The sequence below is a fragment of the Apis laboriosa genome, unplaced genomic scaffold (assembly GCF_014066325.1).
Source record: "Apis laboriosa isolate Shangri-la unplaced genomic scaffold, ASM1406632v1 scaffold280_cov157, whole genome shotgun sequence".
Lineage (NCBI taxonomy): Eukaryota > Metazoa > Arthropoda > Insecta > Hymenoptera > Apidae > Apis > Apis laboriosa.
Genome location: NW_025222640.1, coordinates 488763 through 509232, shown reverse-complemented (window position 1 = coordinate 509232; position 20470 = coordinate 488763). Strand labels below are relative to the sequence as shown.

General features: G+C 45.5%; 1 protein-coding gene across 1 annotated transcript in view; it reads left to right on the top strand.

Moving 5' to 3' along the window:
- The window catches only part of LOC122714108 (homeobox protein invected-like), a 62411-nt gene that overhangs the window by 17282 nt on the left and 24659 nt on the right, over nucleotides 1–20470 (top strand). Inside the window, exon 2 of the mRNA XM_043935145.1 lies at nucleotides 6083–6088. Coding sequence (XP_043791080.1) covers nucleotides 6083–6088 — 6 coding nt within the window. The remainder of the gene's footprint in view (nucleotides 1–6082; nucleotides 6089–20470) is intronic.

Below are 20470 nucleotides of genomic sequence, written 5' to 3'. Positions count from 1 at the left end.
GTGTTCGATAACAGGTTGTCGTCGTCGTCTCGAATTTAAATGTGATTCTCTTGATAACATAATCATAGCAAATAACGACGACTCGTCCGTTCGAATGGTTTTCTTCGACGATCGACTTCGTTTCTTCTGAATCGAATATAAAATAAACGCCATCGACGATTATTAATTTTTCCCCCCCCAAAGAAAGAAAATTACTCGTAACACAACTTCCTTACAACTCTCTTAACCGACGCTCGAACCTAGTTAATTATGCTCGACTGGGAACCCTAACATTATCGCCACTCATGCGCCACTCGGCTCTGTTACAATTTTTTCCTCGTGGAAATAAGTGGAGCGAAACTGGGCCAATTTGTACCGATCGGGAGGTACAACAATTTTCTCACGTTTTCTCACGACACAAACTCGCGATGATAAATGAGCAAGGGAACGAATGGATGCACATCGGTGTCCATTCGTGTCGCGTTTTTGCGAATACGTTCGTTTTCTTTTCGTAACGAAGAATCCGAAATGGATCTCATAGATTGGTTAGTTAGACCGGAGCGCAGGTTGTATCGACGCCACCTGTGTAACGGAAGCGCCAATTAAGAAATCAAGGTTGCACGGTGATTTATTGGAAATTCGGAGGGTCGCGTCAGTTTCGCGAATTATCGAGCTCGGATCGAATGGAAGGAACACAAGGGTGAAATGGTAGGGGGACATATCCGCCTGGCGGAGTAGAAAGATTAGTAAATCCACATTATTAGCTTTAATGAGCCGAGACGCCGGCCGCCTTCTTGCCCACGGCGAGATGCCGGCAAGGTGTGTGGCGAAAGTCGGCTGCAGGGTGGCCGACTCTGAATACGTCCCTGAATACGTTGCTAATAGATCGATGATCGACGTGTCGCGATCAATGCATCAAACCACCGCCCAAATTTTCCGCTCGTCCTATTTTATCTTCGAAGGAAAGTTAAAAATCAAATTTGCGAATCGAGAGTCTTCTACGTGAGAGATTTTTATTATCCAACGAAGGTGTAATAATATTTTCCTTCCCTCTCAGTAAGAATACACCGATTACCAGAAAATTTGAATACTTGGTAATACTTTCTTTTCACCCGAGATGGGAACGATTTAAAATTTCACTCATATTTATTTCGTTACGTTCTCCTCTTACCCGATAGAGAACGTGTATTTCGAACGTGTATTTAGAAGGAATAGCCGCCGCTTGGTTAATTGCACCTGTCCAATGGCGAACGATAAATATCCTTAAAGAGTAACGGGGAGACGATTTCATCGAAATAACCGTCGAAGGTACGTCGTAACAGATCCATGCGGCTTTCCAACGAAAAAGTTTTTGCTAAACTGCTGCGTGGGCGGAATGCATTCAGAGTCGGGTTGCAATAAAGTAATAAGCCTCTATAAATAGCGGAGCCGCATGGAAGGAACACCATAGAGGGAACCGTGGAAGCATGGATGAAGGAGCTTGACCGCGAAAGTCAAGAACATAATCATAGACTATGATCAGCCGAGTTCCCTCTCCTTCCACTCGTCCTTCCTTCTCCTTCTTCTCTCAGCTGCTCTTCTGTCATTCCTTTTACGGCCTTGCCGACCGCGATGATTGTTTGCTGAATTAATTCGTGGCCTCGCATACTCGCATTCGCTCAAATTTCTCCCTTCTTTTTCTTTCTTTCTTTCTTTTTTTTTTTTTTCTTTTTTACGATTGATCGATAAAAACGAAAGAAACGAGTAAGGTGTGAGGAAAGAAAAAAAGATTCGAAATCCAATCCTTGTATATCCTTCAATCTACCTGTATCGCAACGAGATTTAAAATATTCGACATCTCTCGAGTCAATCGTAACGAGACGAACAATGAAACATCGTCCAACAATTAGCGAAGACAGTCACGAAGCAACGCCCCTTCGATGTACGCGCAAAGCTTAATATTTTCCCTCCTCGCCCGCCATTGTCGGTCGATCATCTCGATCGAGGAGTCTTGATCGCCGAAGAGGATCTCCCCACCTCTCGTTCGCCCAACTTTACTTCGCAGACTGGCGCCTCGTCGGGATGAATGCTCGCGACAAATTCCGCATCGTGGATTCCCGAAAAGGGAATATTCTTTCCACGAAGAGTTTTCACGATTCGTTCTCCGCGTTAGTTCCTGCGTACTGTAATTTAACGTCGTTAACCGAATCGTCGTTTTAGGGATTCGCCACTTTCTTAAGGGAGTTACGGTTAGGCCGTCGACTGTCCGTATCCACTGACGGATCGTTTAAGAAAAAGGGAGCCTCGTAATCCTCGCAGCGCAACGATAAAAAAACGTTTCTCTCGAGACGATCGGCGGCCGATATAGGGCGGGGTTATACGGCCGGTCATAGCAATAATTATCGAGGCGAAACTGAGAAGCGAAAACTGGTCCACGAGAGAAACGCAGCTCCCTTCTTCCGCCGTTGAAAAACATTCGACACCGGGGGAGGGGGAGGGGAGATCCGTAACCGTGGTTCAAGGAAGTCTCCAATGACAAAGGCCACTTTACGGCCTGCCTCTTCCCACTCTCCGTAACGTAACGAGTCTTCTCCTCGAGTACGCTCTTCGTGTTCCTCTTCGTGGTCGGGGGCTGCTCTCTCTAACGACCAGGTACGAAGATATCGTGCTCGATAATGGTTACTTTGGACCCCGACCTTATATAACCTGTTGTCCGAGGTGAGGGTCCCACCAACCCGCACGCGTACCAACCTACGACGGCACTTTTTATCCCCCGTGAAACGAGAGAACCTATCCCTCCGTCGTACGCTCGGTCACGGTGAACGGGTTTCCTCTCCCGGCCGGGAAAATCGAGACGATCGGGGGGAGGGAGGCGTGCGTTTCTAATCGGTGCGAGGCCCAAGCGAAGATGTATGGAGGAGCGAAAGAAAAAAGGAAGAGAAGAGAAAAGAAAAGAAAAGTTTTTCGAGAAATCGAGTTCGCTCTCGCGAAATGATAAATCGCGAGGCTCGGATCCATGTGTCCGGATTAACGTGAAATGGTTAGGAACGCAGGATTAATCGAAGCGTAATTCTCGAAAAGATTCTTTCCGGGACGCGGTTGAATCCACATTCCACGTTCCTCGAGCCTCGGCCCGGGACTGATAGAGCGATTTCGTCCGGTGCACGGTTCAAGTATAGGCTGTCCGTCCGACTTAACCGAATGAAACCAGTCCACCGGCTGACAGTGCAAACAGACCCACAATTTTCTCAATGACCCTGGTACTTAACCAAAGTAACCGTTGGCAATAAAGGACCGCGAGCTGGCGATTAAGCCAAGTATCACCCCCGGGGGTCTTCTTCGTAGTCGTCACTCGGTCGTCGGGGAGGATTCGCGTGTAACGTGCACACGTTGAATCGTTCGATCCTTCGGGAGGAAAGCGGTGAAACGACGATGATTGCACCGTAATAAATAATACCATTCTCCTTACCTCCGTACCAACTCCGTCCGGCTCCTCGTTTTGGATTAATTCCGTTGATTATTAGCGCCAATTCTTATTCCATACGCTCGAAAAAACCCCTTCTCCCTCAATCTCTGTGCACGCCAACGCACGACACGATCACGGTGGGATAATCTGCGACCGAGTTTGGACCACATTCCCGGCAAAATTTAGCTCTAACGAACGATCGTTAATTTCGTACGTAATACGCGATTGGAAACACTTTGACCCACCGATCGCGGACGCAATTTAAACGAACCAGTTCTAGCGGGGAAAAAGAGAAAGCGACCATTAAAACCGAGGGAAACAATTCGGCTTGAAAATGAGAAGGAAACGCGCGAAAGGATAGATATATCTATCTCTCGAATTATCGACGAACGCCGATACTTCGAAAACGACTCCCTCCCCCCCACCGATCTTCTCGATAATCGAGATGAATTTCCCACGGATCTCGATTCTCTCCATTTTCGTCCCCCGTCCGCGCTGTTAATGGCATAAACGTAGCGAAGGTGTACACGAAATAACGCTATTCAACCGTCGTTATATCACCGTTAAATTATTTCTTCCGACGCGAATCAAGTTCTTAGGCGCGAGTAAATCCTCCTCCTCCTCCTCCTCCTCCACCCCCTCCCCTCCCCCGTATTAAAACGACGGATAACAGGGAGGGATACAGTTCGATAAATTGTACCGAAATTCGCGGAATAGTTGAATAGTTAATTATTATATCTATTAATAATAACGTATAATAATATAACAGTATAATAACAGTATAATAGGACGAGAACGATCGTAAACATTTCTTATGTATTTCTTACGTATTTAATACGTATACGTAAACGGCGACGTTCGAAACGAGGCACGATCGAGCTATAATAACAATAACGGAGAAAAGGTTAAAACCTTTGTTTCGAAACGAATCGACAGTCGCGTGCTGGCTTTGACACGCGTTACTTCGACTTTTCTCGCGATCCACTATCCAATTAGAGATCCCACGCTTAACGCGGGATCATCGTAGCGGTTAAACCCTGATCTAAAACGTATCGCGACGTTGTTTCGAGCGTAATTGTTTCGGGTAGTAAGGGGACGGAAAAGGAGCGATGAAAACGTTAGTCTAATTAGAGTCGCAATTACCATTGTTGCCAGTCACGGAAACACGGATTGGCTACTGTAATCCGTTTATCTCGTTTCTCCCTATTCCCTCGTCTCTTTCATTACACGGCCAATTTTGATCGCGGTGCCGATTATATTAAGCGTTTCTTTGTCGAGCTGTGAGAACGGGACACGGTGCGGGACAATTAAAAAGAAAGTTACGCTGCGTACGTAACCAAACACGACGTGCAATCGTTGACTGGCCCGTGGTGTTATAGCCACATTTGTCTTCATTTAACTTCCACCGGTTTATCTTTATATAACGTATGCACTTCTTACTACTTCCATTTTGTAATCCGTATCTGGCAAACGTTCTCGAAAAAAACGCTCTCGTATGCCTTATTCACGCATCTTTTTCTCTCCCCCTTCTCCTCCTCCACGCGCTTCGATAAAGCGTTTCGGTTAGAATCGACGCCCTTGCCGCGTTACACGATTGTTTTCGAAGTTAACGCGACGATGGGTCAATCAATTCCTCCACTGGTGGAGGCGACGGAGTGTCGGTCGTGCGTGTACACTGTCAACTCGATTAGGCAGATTCGCCAAACTCTCGGCTGAGTAATAGCGGGAGTCATTAGATCGCGACGAAGCTTGGCATTCCACGCCGCGTAATAAAGCGACACGCGCGTGTGTGTGTGTGTATGTTTTTGTGTGTGTGTGTGTGTGTGTGCGTGTGCACGCTCAAGCTACGATATATATACACGCGCGAGTCTGCACGCTGTGACGGAGCGTTTAATCAGGGCGTTCCTTCGGAATCCTCGCCGTACAACCGTGGAATCTCGCGCGAGCTACGCCCAGAAATCAACCTGTTCGACTTTGCACGATACGATTATACACGGGGGTGTGTTTGCATTAATAGAAGCGATTCGTTGGGAAAAAAATTCGTCGAAGAATTCAACAAGATTACACTTAATACGTTTCTCTTCCATTTGTATTTATAAATTTACGAACAACATGACGATTTGCTTGCTTCGGTGATGCGTTATCTATTTGTTTATTATTTTTTTTTTTTTTCGTTACCAGTCTTCTTCGAGCCGTATTTAATTATGATAATTTTGTAAAGGAGAGATATGTAATCTGTTGGATCTTTGAGATATTAAAAAAGAATTTAATACATACGAGTAGCTGGATTGACACTTACTTATAAAAAACTTGGATTTTCACGGTGATTTTTTTCCAAGAACCGATATCCTTATGCAAAGACGCAATTGCAAAGACACCCTGTACACCGTCGTGTCCGGTGAATTAATCGAGAGAGAGAGAGAGAGAGAAAGAGTTTTCCAGCATAAAATCTCGTTAGTTATGATGGATAGTACGGCAAACTAATGACGTTACAATGTCCGCAAACGATCTTCGCAACACCTGCGGGACCTATGGTCGATCGTATTTCGCGAAACCGTGGCTAATCAATTAAAGAGAGAGACGACAATCGATACGAGAAGAGAAAAAGCGAGGGGAACCTGTCGCGAGGAATTACGCGATATTTCCGTGATTAACGAGGGCGGAGTATTCGACGAGTATCCGAAGCGGGTGGTCTCCTCGATCGAACACGACTTTGCTTGCTTACTCGATAAACGAAATGAGACGAAATTCAACGAGAAAATTTTCGGGATTAACGCCGTTTATGTGATCGAAGAAATGTCCTCGTTCCTTTTCTTTGTTATTCTTCGACTACTTTCACAAAAAGTAACGAAATACCTTAAAAAGAACCAAATGCAATATATTGCACGATCGTTTTAGAAGAAAGATATTATCGACGAAATAATTAATTCAGACGACACATTTTTCTATATACGGATCTCTAAAGATCGCGAGTCGAAGACTTTGGCAGCATCTTGTATGCGAGTGATCTTGTATGCTGCAATTGTCAGGGAAGCAAAGAAAGGAGACACTGACGTCTCGTCAGAGCGAAATCGGTCGAAAACGGAGCGATGATCCTTCGTAACATGCCACCGGGATCGACCTCCAGCGACGAGGCGAGGCCGAAATTTATTCTAACGCGGACACAAATAACGTTAAAACGCTAGTCGGCCGTGTTTAGAGAGTAGTCTTCCTCGTCGGTAAGTACCGGCCGGAATTCAACCAGCTAGATTGAGAGATATTCCGGCCATCCACACGCGCACACACAGAGGTGATGGCCGATGCGTGTACGTACGAGACCGGTGGTGTGGTGTGCGCGGGGCTGCCGAGCAATAGGCCCGACGGGAGAGACGGAGAGAGCGCGAGGAGCGACCGAGAGGAGAGGTTTTTCTGGTGGGGATAGGCCTCTGCGTGCGGTCCCTTCTTCGACGGACCACCCAAGTAGACCGGCTTACGCCGGCCATGCACACGGCCCAAGCGGCTGTGCGCTCACCTACACCTTCACCTACGTGAACACCGGCCTACACCTACACACCTGTGCCACCACGCACCACACCGACGAGGAGCACGAGCGCGCCCGTTCACGTGCACGCGCGTCTAGCGTCGATCCAACCGACAACCCTACGGTCGCACGAAAACGATCCCACTTATGAATGAACGAACCGATCCGTTTCTTCTTCGTCCTTCCGCCGATCGACGGGGAGTAAGCAAGTAATTTAAGGAAAAGTTTAAACCAACGAATTCGAGATCAAGAAATTTTTCCATTAAGATTTTTGTGATGGGACTCTTCGAGTCCTTTTATGGAATAGAGGTTGTTTTTAAATTCCGGATTTGGGGGAATGTATGAATGTAATATGATGGATTCGAGCGATTCTCTCGTGAATGTAATAATATATTCTTGGACGAAGTTGTTTGTACGCCGATGTTTTCGACGTACGAATCTCTACAAAAGAAATTGCAAAGACCGCTTTCTTGGAAGCAAACCGTCCATTGCACGGTAAATCATTAGCGGTCGAACGGAAATTTCGTGCCGTCTCGTAGGGTACTGGACTTAACAGGTGTTACGCGACTTTATAACGTTCGAGGGAGCCACGTATCCAGCCGGTAGTAACGTACGGGTTTTACACAGGTGACCCCGTGATCCTCCACGCTGGAGGTCGTTGATGAGGCAACATCGTCTACAACCGGCGTCTGCTCGGGCAAACGAATCACCCTTTTTCAAAACTCCTCGCTCGTATCTCTAACGTTTCGCTCTAACTTTCGCTTCTCCAATTCGAAAATTCGAAAATTTTCTTACGAAAATCGTTTCGTTCGTTCGCTTTCTACGTACGTATCGCGCGTGTGTTCGGTTCAGAGAAAAAGAAAAAAAGAAAAGGGAAATGTTGCTGATTCAACTTGTCGGTGAATGGATACGGAAGAAAGGATGCGATAGAAAAGGAACGATGTCAGGGAGGGAGAGTCCGCCGCTCATTATTGCAATTAGCATGCTAATCTTGGGGTTGGCCTAATGAATATGAAAATGAGCGTCGCCGATTCCAAAGCAGCGCGACAAGGTGATGTACGTGTACACGTCCGTGGGAGACGTGGCACCGGCCGGGCAGCAGTCGATAAAAGGAGAGAGGCGGTTAAGGAGAGATAGGTACGGGCCTGGTAGTCGTATACCTATTATAATCTTTATGGCTTCATCTTCGGCCGATTCGACGATTAAACGGAATAGAGTTGAGCATTGAACCGACCACGCCGCTCGATTATTAACGGTAATGACGCACGGAGACGAAGCACACTCGAACCCCCTACCGACACCTCCACCGCGAGAGGAATCGCAGATGAATCGCACAACAGCTGCTTCCTCGCCGATGAATTATTATATCGATAATTCCTAATTTACTCGCCGAGATAACGTAATTTCGTCGAGAGGCTTCGAATTAACGCGTTATTCATCCAACGGATCGCTGTCCTTCCGAGAGAGAGGAATCGCTAAAATTATTCCCACTAATTAAATTATTTTTACGCGTACAAGATTTTACGGTAATTTGCAAATACTTGTGATTATTGTCCCGATTGCGTTGGAGTGTCTCGAAGGTGGATAGATATTGAAAGATAGCTGAATTATTGGAAGCAACAATCCGTCGTTCTACCGTTTATGAAGAAGTCGTGCAGCAAAAGGAAATTTCACAGACGATTGACTCGAGGTAGCTTAGAACCGCTTCGCGTATTTTATCTCTAAAGAGATCGAGCAGCTACGTATCCGGTACTGAACTGTATTTACAGTTTCCGCGAAATTGATCTTCTATCGAAAAATTCTTCCACTAAATTAATAGTATACACGATTTAGAAATCGGAAAATATAAAATCACAACTGCGTTTTACTTTAATTCGCGTAGAAAAAAAAAAAAAAAGAAAAAGAAAAAAAGGAAAGAAGCGCCATATTACCATTTCACGAGAAGCCGATTACGCCGACAAGGAGTATCGAGTTAACGCAATTTCGAATGGGGTATGCAACCGGTGTAACGAATTCTCGTGTTAATTATGCGAATTTGGTTGGGCAACCGGCCCTCGCGGAACGGTTATAATGCGGTTTAAGGGATCGAGGCGAGAACGTCGTCACGATAATGAGCCATTAAATGATTGTCGTAGCGAGGAACGGTTTTATTATCTCGCGGTCGGCGAGATAACCCGCTACCGACAAAGCGGCCGCGAGGAACACTTCATTACGAACTTTCGATTGGCCGAAAACGCCTCGCAGGCAATTAAAACCGGTCTTAATTTCGCCACGAAGAACGTTACTTCGCTTAATGGCCACCGAGTACGGGAATCGATGTTATCCCCGCTCGCTTTAATTTTCATCTGTTCCTCATGAAAAAAGTTGAAATCGAAAGAAACGGAATTTTTTTTTAATTTACCATATTCCAATGATTATCGATCGAATCGTATCTGATTTAACTGATCACGATTACGAACCTGCCGAGTCTCCAAGTATACCAAGTATACTTTTAATACGTTTATAAAATCAAATATGATTTATACGAGAATTCGATCATCGATGACGATTTCACGGAGATTATTATATACAATTATCGCCAATAATCGTGAGATTAATCGTTATTATTATGGTAGTTTCGCGAGTATTATTAATTATTATTACAGCAGCTACTAATTTGTCCGTTTGAGAGATATGTAAATTACGGGTATTTATTTCTTGCTCGTTTCATCATTCCGCATAAATTCTTCGATATTAAATTACAACAAGCTATTAGAATAATTTCGATCAATCTCTAATCGAAAATTATCGATACAAGAGGTTATTATTATTATTAAATGATCAATGATTCGAAAGACGGATCGAAATAAACAATCAACATCGAGATTGAAGAATATTTCTCGAATATGCTCTCTTCGATCGAGCTTGCTTCGCTCGTGCTCCCTTAACAATCACGCCAATCCCAAGTATCCAAGAGGAAAGTCGAAGGATCGCGATAAAAAGTTTTCGCGCGTTACAACACTCTTGTCCCCCGTGTCGACGGAGTTTGGAGCAAGAAAATTGCGAACGAGTCGGAAAAGAGGACGGTTGACACACTCGATCGCGTGCTGGGACGCGCGATGAACTTTGTCGTTTCTAGACGCGTCGTAACAATACGCGTCGTGGGAATTGGCGGCCTTTCAACATCGTTTCGAAACGAACATCGAATTTCCCTCCACCGCGTACGTCGAATAATTAAGAGTCGACAACGATATACAAATCCGGTTCCCTCCGGTTAAACGAAAAAAAAAAAAATGAATACGAATCCGTCACGAACGGAAGATACGAGACAAAGCGGCAAAGTGGCTCACGCGTTTTCGTGTTTTCCAGATGAAGAGAGAAAGATTCCAGAGGCAGAGAGAGAGGGAGGATTTGGTCGAGGTCGAAACGTTTTTCGAGATTTCGATTCGCATCCGTTCCTTCGCGTGATCATCTCGCCAATTGCGCGAAACGAGGGGAAAAATTTATCGCGAAATCAAGTTGTCCGATCCCCCTTTCCTCCCTCCCTCCCTCTCTTGGGACGATAATTAACGCACGCGCGATTCGATTGTACCGCGAGAAAACGCGTAATAATTCGCCGCGAAACGCGTCGATGGTTGGTGGCGCAATAGGAACGTTGTGTGTTACTTTAACGAAGGGGATAACGTGGTGAATGCGAATTGATTTACCACCACGGCGTGGTACGTCTTTTTCACATCGTTTTGTAATTCACCGACGTTCTCGGGTGACTCTAGCACACGCGTTTGAATAAATTTGCAAAGGCGTAAATTTATCTACTGGAAGAGCTAGGATCACGTGGAAATGATATTTTCGTGAGATTTTTGTTTTTTTTTTTTTTTTTAATACGAATTTAATTTAACGCAAGCGTTAATATATATTACGAACTATCGTAACCTGTCTCACCTGCAAGCGAGCAAACTGAATTTCTTTCGACTCGATTTCTTTCTCGATGGAATTTATTAGCCGGTTTATTCGGGCGAGATACGCGTGTAATTCATAAAGCGGCCCCGCGGAACGAGTTCACGCGGGTTCGCGGGCGAACAAAGAGAGAAGAATGTTGAAGAGGGCCCTAAAGAGGATCCGCGCGAAACTCCACGAGGCGTGCTCTCGCCTTGCCATTCGTCCGATCGTCCCGTTAATATCGCGAAATTAAAAGCCCATAATTTATGGCCCGTTTGAGGACTTGGTGCTATCCCCTGAATTATGGCTCCCTTAACTAGACTTGAGTTACGACGAGCCACGCCGGGACCCGTCCTCCTTCGACTCTTCTTCTGCTCTTTCAGATTCGTCCTCTCCCTCCTCGCCCACCCCCTTGGCCCGCCGCTCCTCCATTTTCACCCACCTATTTCCGTCCTGCCACCTTCACTTCGGATACCACCAACTGCCGGTCGCCTTTAAATCTCTCCCTCCTCCTCCTTCTCTTTTCCTCTTCCTCCTTTCATTCAACCCCTTCATTCCCCACCACGCTTCTTTTATCGTTCGAAGAAATAAGCCAGCTTGATTTCTAAAGGTGGATTTACGATCTTTTCGCCTCGGCCTCGATCGAAACCCCCCTCCCCTTCGAAGCGTTACGACGGATATTCTCGCCCGTTACGAAATTCTCAATCATCTCCAAGGATGATAAAGACGATTCGATTCGATATTTATATTTTCCATTCGCGGAAATAGTTTTCTCGAATCGTTGTTTCCGCGACCGTCCTGTTACCGGAAGATCGTAAATAAGCGTTCCACGCGTTCCGACCACACCCACGAATCCACGAAAGAGACGAAAGGGCAGAATCCAGAAGGGAACGGGCCTCTTTTCCAGTTGCAGCCAACGAGAGGAAAGGTGGAGCGATGAATTTATGGATTTAACCGTCCGAATGACGGTTAATTATCGTACACGGTAAATCATATCTTCGCGAGTGGTACCAGCCTTCCATTGGGAAAATTGATTCTCCTCGTATTTCTCGTTTTCTCGTGAACTTCGAAGCCGTTCTTCCTCAATAACAAGAAGGCCTTATTATTTTCGGCCACGATCTTCCTAACGGATATAAATACACGTCTAGTTTGGAGAAAAATGTTAAGAGAGCATCTGTTCCCGAGGAAAGATATATACACTCCTTCGAGAGATCTCGACTAGGTAGCAATTGTCCTTAACTGGCTCTCGATATTAGTGACTCTGTGAATCGATGCTCGACCACTGTACTTAAATGATCGAGAGAGCAGGTCCCGCGTGATTCGATGGAAAAGGAAGAACGGGGAAATTCGTGACGGGGCGTAACACGTTTCTATATGTCAACAGTTGTTGGCAGGGTATGTTGGCCTTTACTTAACAGATGAGCGGAAATAATGCTCGGTTTTTGTCGAACCAGAGCCAGATACGAGGAACGATATTATATACGGAGAACGACGTTTTCTTTTTTTTTTTTTTTTCAAGAGAAAGTATATAGTATATATACCGTGAAAACCTCATAATTAGTCCTCGCGAACGATCGCTAGGGAAGTTTTCTTCGTGGCATTCCACTTTGTGTAATGGCCACCTTAACGGCCTCAACGGTTTCGTTCTTTTTAAACGTTTCCTCGTTCCCCCGTGCGCTTTTATTCTTTCGAGACAAATTTGATAGCCGCAAGAAATACAGTTTCTTGCAGCTCGGTGAACTGCACTTTAGGTAATATTGCCCCTCGCTTCTAAGACCTATATATCTCTCTCTCTCTCTCTCTCTCTCTCTCTCTCTCTCTCTGGAGGAGAGAAGTTGCGGCAACCGATCGATGATTACCGATATGGACGGTGCTCGTGAATCAAGCACCTGTAGGTCAGACCCATTTGTGACCGATTTACACAACGCTCTGGTTGCTCGTACCGTTCGTTTCTTCTACGGTCTGTCCGCGAACAGCGTGCCACGTTTTACCGCGATGTATACACACGAGCATTTGCAGCGAGATTCATTGGACGGTGCGAAACATTATATATCAGAACAAAGTACGTTTACGATTCTTTGTCCTATTATTGCGCGAAGGTAAATCGTTGGAAACGATAAAGCTGTCGTCGTGCACGAACCGCAAAACTCGAATAGACATATTGTCTCTTTCGTTTCGAGAGACTTTGTGTTCCTTTTCTGCTTTTTTCCTTTTTTTTTTTTTTTTTTAAACATTTTTTTAAACATCGCTCGCGCGCGTCGATACCTCGAAAATTGTCTTTTATCGAGTACGAGGATTTAAGAAAATATTTATGTATTCGTCTCTCTCTCTTTCTCTTTCTTCTTTGAACCAATAACGATTCCAGTACGCCTATATCGATGATCGCCTATTTGACCGGTTCTCACGAACCTAACACGTGTACTTACCAGGGAGCCGTTTATGCCCGTTTCTACACGACGTACAGTTGTAGACACGCGTGTCTTACGTGCACCCGTGGAGGGAAACAAGGGAGACGAAAGAAGGAAAAGAAAGAGAGAGAAAGGGAGAGCGTACGTGCTCGTTGTCATACATTAGAGTTAATTAAGTGTGTTTAATTAAACTCGTTGCTCCCCTTTCGTGCCCCACCTCCACCTCCTGTCGCCACAGGAGAAAGAGAGAGATACCCCCCACACTTCCTCCAGCGAATCCTTCCTTCCTACTCGCTTCCTTCCCCCGCGTCCCTCCCATTTTCTCTCGTCACAATACGATTTCAACTTAAAAGTGTTAACGATTCCGGGCTTCGATTCCAGGTACGATTGGAATTTCTCTCGATCGGTTTGCCCATTAACGGACGAGCCGATGCTCGTTTTTTTCCTTCTTCTTCTTTTTGGATACATGGAGGAAGTAAAAAAGCCCCTCCTCGTCGATGCCTTATCAACCTCGAAGAAATTTTAGACAAGTATCATCGAGCGAAATTGCCTCGAAATTAAAAAATTCACTAATCCTTATTTGGATCCGATTGCAAACGAATTTTAAAATTTTTTAAAATTTTAAAATTCGCTCGCTATTGAATTTACCATCGCGCCGTTTCAAAAGATAAAGTCGGATTCCCAATATTTCACGAGAATCCAGACGAACGACCTTCCCTAGACTAGATCTTACTCGGATCTTACTCTTACCAACCAATAAGAAAAAGAAGAAGAAGAAGAAGAAGAAGAAGAAAAGAAAGCGAAACGTCCAACCAATCGTGCCAAACGTTCAACCTCAACGTCTTAAATACCGAGTACACGCCCGCGACAGTAGAGTTAATCTCTCGAAGGGGAGGATGGGGCCGATCCTTAGCTACGATTCCCGCGAAAAGTAACCGCGACTGGTTCTCGGAATTGAATTATATTGTCACTCGGTAGCGCATCGCGATTAACAGTTAGCCGTTTTTCTGCCGGCTCTCCTTGAGTGTGCCCGGCATTCCTGAAGAAGCGGTATTGCACTGTCGATCGATATCCGCGAGCGGGGAACGCTGGCACGTACGCGTACACGTTAACAATCGAACGACACGAACGCGTGTGTGTGTGTATATATATATATATATATGTTTGTGCGTGCGTATGGTGAGGACGAGAAGAGCGAGGGAGAGGGAGGATTCTTAGGAGACGTAATGGCACCCGTTCCACTCGCGGGGAGGGGGGGAAATGGGAACGAGGATGTGTAAAAGGCAATTGCCTCTCTTCACTTATGGTCCGACATAGCCGGCGACTCGCATAACTTCGCCTGCACGGTCGCCGTACGTCTTCCACGTTAATGCGCCAAGCGTATCGTGCGTGCCCCGTGCCCCGTGTGCGTGTGCGTGTGCGGCCCCCCCTTTGCCCTCTCCCCCGACCGTGCCACCTCCACCCTTTTGTCCGCCGAACGGCGCAATTTCGCGGGGATAATTATAAAATACGTTACGCTGCGACCGAGACCTCTTTGTACCTGTCTGTGTCCCTGATAGTAAATAAATTCGCGTTTCAACCGGGGATTTAGGGTGATCGTGTACGTATGCGGTTTTAAGAAGAGAGTTATCATGGAAGGATTCGTTTATTTTTTTCCTTCTTTCTCTTTTTTTTTTTTTTTTTTTTCTGTAATATTCTAAAAGAGGAGAGAGAGCGTAGTCAAAGACGATTATAGGTATATATATATATATATATATATATATGGTAAATGAATTGGTATTGGCGAGATGTGAGATTCTATAGGATATTTGGAAAAAAGAGGATGTTGATTGTTGGAAGATTATTGGAAGAATAAGTGCGAGCAGGGATGATTTTATGTTGTTGCCAAGTGGATTTATTTGTAATGTAATGGTCAGAGTTATGAAGATTACGGGATATGCGTTTGGTTGGATAGCGACGAAGATTATCGGTATGTGAATGAATTTCGCCGATCAAACGACGATCAAACGTCGATTGCTCGATGCGTGAAAAGGAGATAGTTATTCATTGGTAAGATATTGAACGATGGGATAAGAATATTGCTCGCTAATATTCATTCTTATGCATCTTTTTATATCTTAATCGAGAAACATTTGTAGACGGTATGTTTCGCAAAATGAAATTACATACCAGATGTTTTAATTTTCTTACTTCTTATTTCGAGATTCCCGATGGAATCCTAAATTTTCGTCGATATTGAATTCTCTGCTTTTGCAAAACGCAGTATTAATTGCGCGTTACCAACGAATGGCGAGAATAAATGTTCGCAACAATACAATGTACGTATAAGATCGAAATAATTGATCGTTACATAAAGTGAAATGTTTCCACGAAAAGTCGTAAACTTTTTATTCACGAGTGAGCGGTCTCATTAGCATAGATCTCTCGTTCAAAGTGTATTCACATTGATCAAATTACAAGATAATTTCTAATACATTAGGCGTAATAAAATATGTACTATCTCTCGTTTAAAAATTTCTTCGAACGGACAGGAAAGCTTCAAACGGTGAGTGAAAGCCATCAGATTTCCCAACTTTCATTTTTTTTCGAGAACGGTTGGGAAATTCGACAAACTTTCAACGTAAGGATATTAATAACGCGCTAATAGATCTAATAGTCAATTTCACGTTGTTAAGCACAATTGGCTTAGAAGCAACATAATTACGAAGAAATTCATCGAATTCCTTTTTTTCATTTTTAGTTTTGCTTCGTAATTTGAAACTGCACCCGTGTAATTAATCGTGGTTACCGTGCGAACTAACTTCCGGTTTGATGCGTCGATTCGTCGATCCACTTAACCATTTTATTATTATTTTTTTTTTTATTTTTTATTTTTTTGCGTGAAATCCGAACATCAAATTTCAAAATCACCTATACCGTATCCTGAATCGAGAGGACGTCGATAAGATTCCTTTTTGCGAAACACCATTTCATTAAGAGTTTCCTGAACGACAGAGAGAGAGAGAGAGAGAGAGAGAGAGAGAGAGAGAGAGAGAGAGAGAAAGAGAGAGAAGAAAAAAATTCGCTTCCTTTTAAGGGATGTTCGTTACTCAGGTTCGCGTGCAAATGGCTTTCGAAAGTCGTGATCCACGCAACAAAAACAAGGCAGAAATTTTCGTTCGGCGTTTCGATGCGGGTTCCTGTTTCCCGTAGACGAGTTAACTCGTTCAGTGGACCTTAAACGGGTAACCGTGCGTTTCAACCATAACAATGTTGCACGTCGTTAAGTCGATTGCGCTCGGTTTCGAAGGCACGATCGTGTCTTCAAGCTTCTTAATTACGTGTCGACTAATTATATCGCCGTCTTTATAAAATTGTATCTTTTGCGTACGTAACGTTTCATCGTTAACGGAAATTTATATACCAATTAAATCGGGAAACCGTGTACACAACGGAACGAAAAAAAATAAAAATTCAAAATTCACACGATCCCGAAATATATTTATCGATAATAAAGCCACGATTTAATACAACGATTTTCGTTACAAACTCTCTATTTATAAAAGAAGATTCCCTTCCTGTTTAGAAGAGAGAGAAACGTTAGAAAGTTTTCGTAAATATTTATCTATTGCGAACGAAGGAGGAAAGAATTTCTAACGAAATTTAACGCGTCCCTTTTTGAAAACAATGATTCCGACAACAGTAGCGGGATTAATCATCCCGTTAGAATGAAGAGGAGAGCCGTTGGGAAGGTATCTGGAATAACGATGGCGCGTGTATACACGCTGATTAAGGAGTCGCGCGCGAAAAAGCGGCGTATAATTCCGCTCGTGATTGCGAAATATCGTGTTCCCTCGTTAACGCATCCCTCTCTCCCGATCCGATCCCTTCGATCCACGTTTCCGCGTATCACTCTCGGAATTAAACTCTCGTTGCGAAGTCGTAATTCGTAAACAGCAAGAATAAAAAAGAAAAAGCTGTTCGACCGCTTGCGAAACCTGCCGCATCGCGAAAGATCAAGACGTTGTTGTACTGGAGAGTCGTCGGAGAGAGAGAGAGAGAGAGAGATGAGTGGAGTAAAATTTATTCGTCACCGCGTCGATCAGACTGGCGGAGGGAGAGAAGAAAGAAAGAAAGAAAGAAAGAAAGAAAGAAAGAAAAAAAAATATAACGTCGGACGATTCTCGATTCATATGGGGCCCGTCACAGTGTCGGGCCACCATGTCGAAGGATCGTGGCACCCTCGTGATTTCATCGACGCGGGTTAAAAAAAAAGTGGCATCGACGCTGACGAGTCAATTCATCTCCCGTTCTAGTGACCTCAAACGGAGGAGGTGACGTCAGTCGGTGCGTCCAAGTCGAGGTCCGTCCAGACCGTCCCGATCTATTCGAGGCAACGATCGATGGATCGTGACTCACGTCCGACTCGAAACACATCGGGCGGACTGGCAGCCTCGTAATTCCTTTTCCACCCGGGGGATAATTCATTCCCCCGCCCCTGTTTTGACGCACCACGGCTCAAGATCCGTCGTATCAAATCGATAGGCCTCGATAGGCGTGCGGTGATCTATGATCGCCTCGCCTCGGTGAACGGTGAATTGTTGTTCTCGCTCGTACAGACCCGCTTTCTCAAATCTCACGTGAAATTCTTCTTCCGTTTCGCTTGCGAATCGCGGGATGAAACGAACGAACGAGCATCTAAGAAACGAAAAAATTTTTCCATCTTTAGACAGAAGTTTAAAATTTTTATTCCTATTCCGTATTTCGTTCAACTTTTAACGAGATCTCGCGCGCAATTTTCTTTGGTCCTCGATCGATCCTTTTTTTTTATCTTTCCTCGCGAAATGAAAATGCAACGAAGCCTAACGAAGCGTTTGGCTCGCGTTGTCGGGGGAACGACAGGCGGGCGTGGAACGACGAATTCCACGGCGTAAAGGAGGCCGGGGACGAGCAGGAAGACGAAAATCGGACGCAGAGCGTGTCGGGGCAAAGAAGAAAACGAGAAGAATAGCGGTGGCGTGCCCGGCAGTTCCTTTCGCGGCGTCCGTATCGAATGCTAATTAAACGGGTGTCGACTGTATCAAAATACCTAACGGCTGGCCCAGCTTGGTAGGCTACAGCCCGATCGGTAGAGAAGGGCCACGGTATAGTTTTCGGGGAGCCGTGGAGCCTAATGTATGCCAGTGGGCTAGCACGGTGGTCTCGCGGCACCGTGTGGGTGGTCCACGTTCTCTTGCCAAGGCACTCCCCTATGCTACGGGCACTGTTATGTGCACTATATACCCTTTCCCTCTCGCGCTCCCTCTTGCCTCTCTCTCTCTCTCCCTCTCCCTTCCCCTTCTCTCCCTCTATTCGTCATAGCGCCTCGTCTTCACAATTCCTCCAAATTTCCTCTCCTTCCTCGAGCCGCCTCTCTCTCTTTGATCGAATTATCTTCGAGCTTGTGTGTACGTGTTAAACGAGCCTGCCCCCCCCCCCTCCTCCCTCCTCTCCTTCCTTTTATATAATATCTGTTCAATCCGCGTGGGAAGAGGAGCGAGAAGTCGAGGGGAACGACGTATTTTCAACGATTAGAATAGAAATATTCCCGAACGATTTGTAGAAGAAATCGCTTCGTGCCACCTTTCGCGCGACGAATGCAACAACGTTCGTTGTTCCATTACGCCGTGGGCACCGACGCGTGGGTTATACGCGCATCGTTCGATTACGCGAATAAACACAGACGCTTTATAGACGTTTCCCCCGTATTGCACACCGATCAAAACCTCGTATATGACCTCGTATCGCTTAACACGCGTTACGTGCGCACACAACGCGCCCGCTGTTACGTACTATTTACACTCGACCCGTTAACCAACGCTTATTTTCGCGTTATCTCGCACAAGTCCGCGCGGTCCGCGTGCCCGCGCATACGCGTTTGTTTTCCAATTTACGTGAACGGGCGTTGCGGACAGTTTACGAACGACAGAAAGAAAGAAGCAGAAACAAGCCTCCTACGCGTATTTCATTCCCCTCTCCATTTAAACGGACGGATTTTATTCGTTAATATGATTTACTGGCGGATGAAATTCAAACGTTCAAAATTCTTTATCGTTTAATTAAATCGCACGGAGGCGGATCGTATCGGATGTATTTCCCAACGGAATCGTTCCCAACGGTGATCGCACGTGCGAGCGCGTGAACCGTGCGCCAAAGCGGGGCCAGTTGTGTACGCGGCCCTTTACTTACCGCCGGTGTACGACATGCTTACTCGCCTACCGTGTACCTCCTCAACGGATGGAGCGAGCAGGGAGAGAAAGAAGGGTTGCTGAGGACGGAGGCGGAGGCGCACGTGTGGTCGGCGACGTATCGCTCAATTGAGCGAACGGTCCCAAACCGGTCCCCGGGTTTCGGCCCGGCAAGACGACAGTCGAGTGTCACGCTGTTGCCGCGGCTCCTGCTTTGACTAATTTGCTGCTGGCCCTTCCAGAACGGCCGATTCCGCGCCGTTCAATTTTCTCGAAAAAAAACTTTCTCGGTTTAACTTTGGTTTAATTTTGCACGATTGAAATACTGTAAACGGCGCGTAATTAATTCGTTGGTGGAAATACGAGGAAAGTATTCGGTCCTATTATCGGCGGGAAATTCAAATCGAGAATAGCTGGGGAAGAAAAATTAGAGAAGAGGAGAGAAAGACGACGTATGAGAATAGTTTCGCGTGCGTAGGTCGAGGCAGGAAAAGAAAGAAGGCTCGAGAGAAGGAGAGGAGAAGAAAGAGAGAGAGAGAGAGAGAGATAACTGGGCTGGGTTTTATTAATACGCTTGAGGACAAATTAGCCAGTTGATTGCACGATTTAATTATAACCGTCTCCCTCGGTTTCTCGGCCAGCTTCGAACCGTCTCGCACGACGGAGAAGGAGAAAGTGAAGGAGAGGGAAAGAGACGGCCGTGGCTTTCGCCGGGTCCCTGTCGAGGAGGCACGGTATTAAAACGTCCACTTCTTTATTAACGGAGCCACGAAGACGCGTTTCTCCTTCTTTTCTCGTTCGTGCACGCGTGAACGAGATCGCGTTATCTGGCCGTAAAGTAGAGGCGCGGCCCTCGAACAACGACGAAAAGGTATCTAATTCTCGATCGAGATAGCGAGAGGAGAACGATCTTTACAACCTTCTCCTCGTTTTTCATGGTGGACGAAAATTTTAAAACAACGATAATAAACGACTCGCGAACGAAACGATTCCA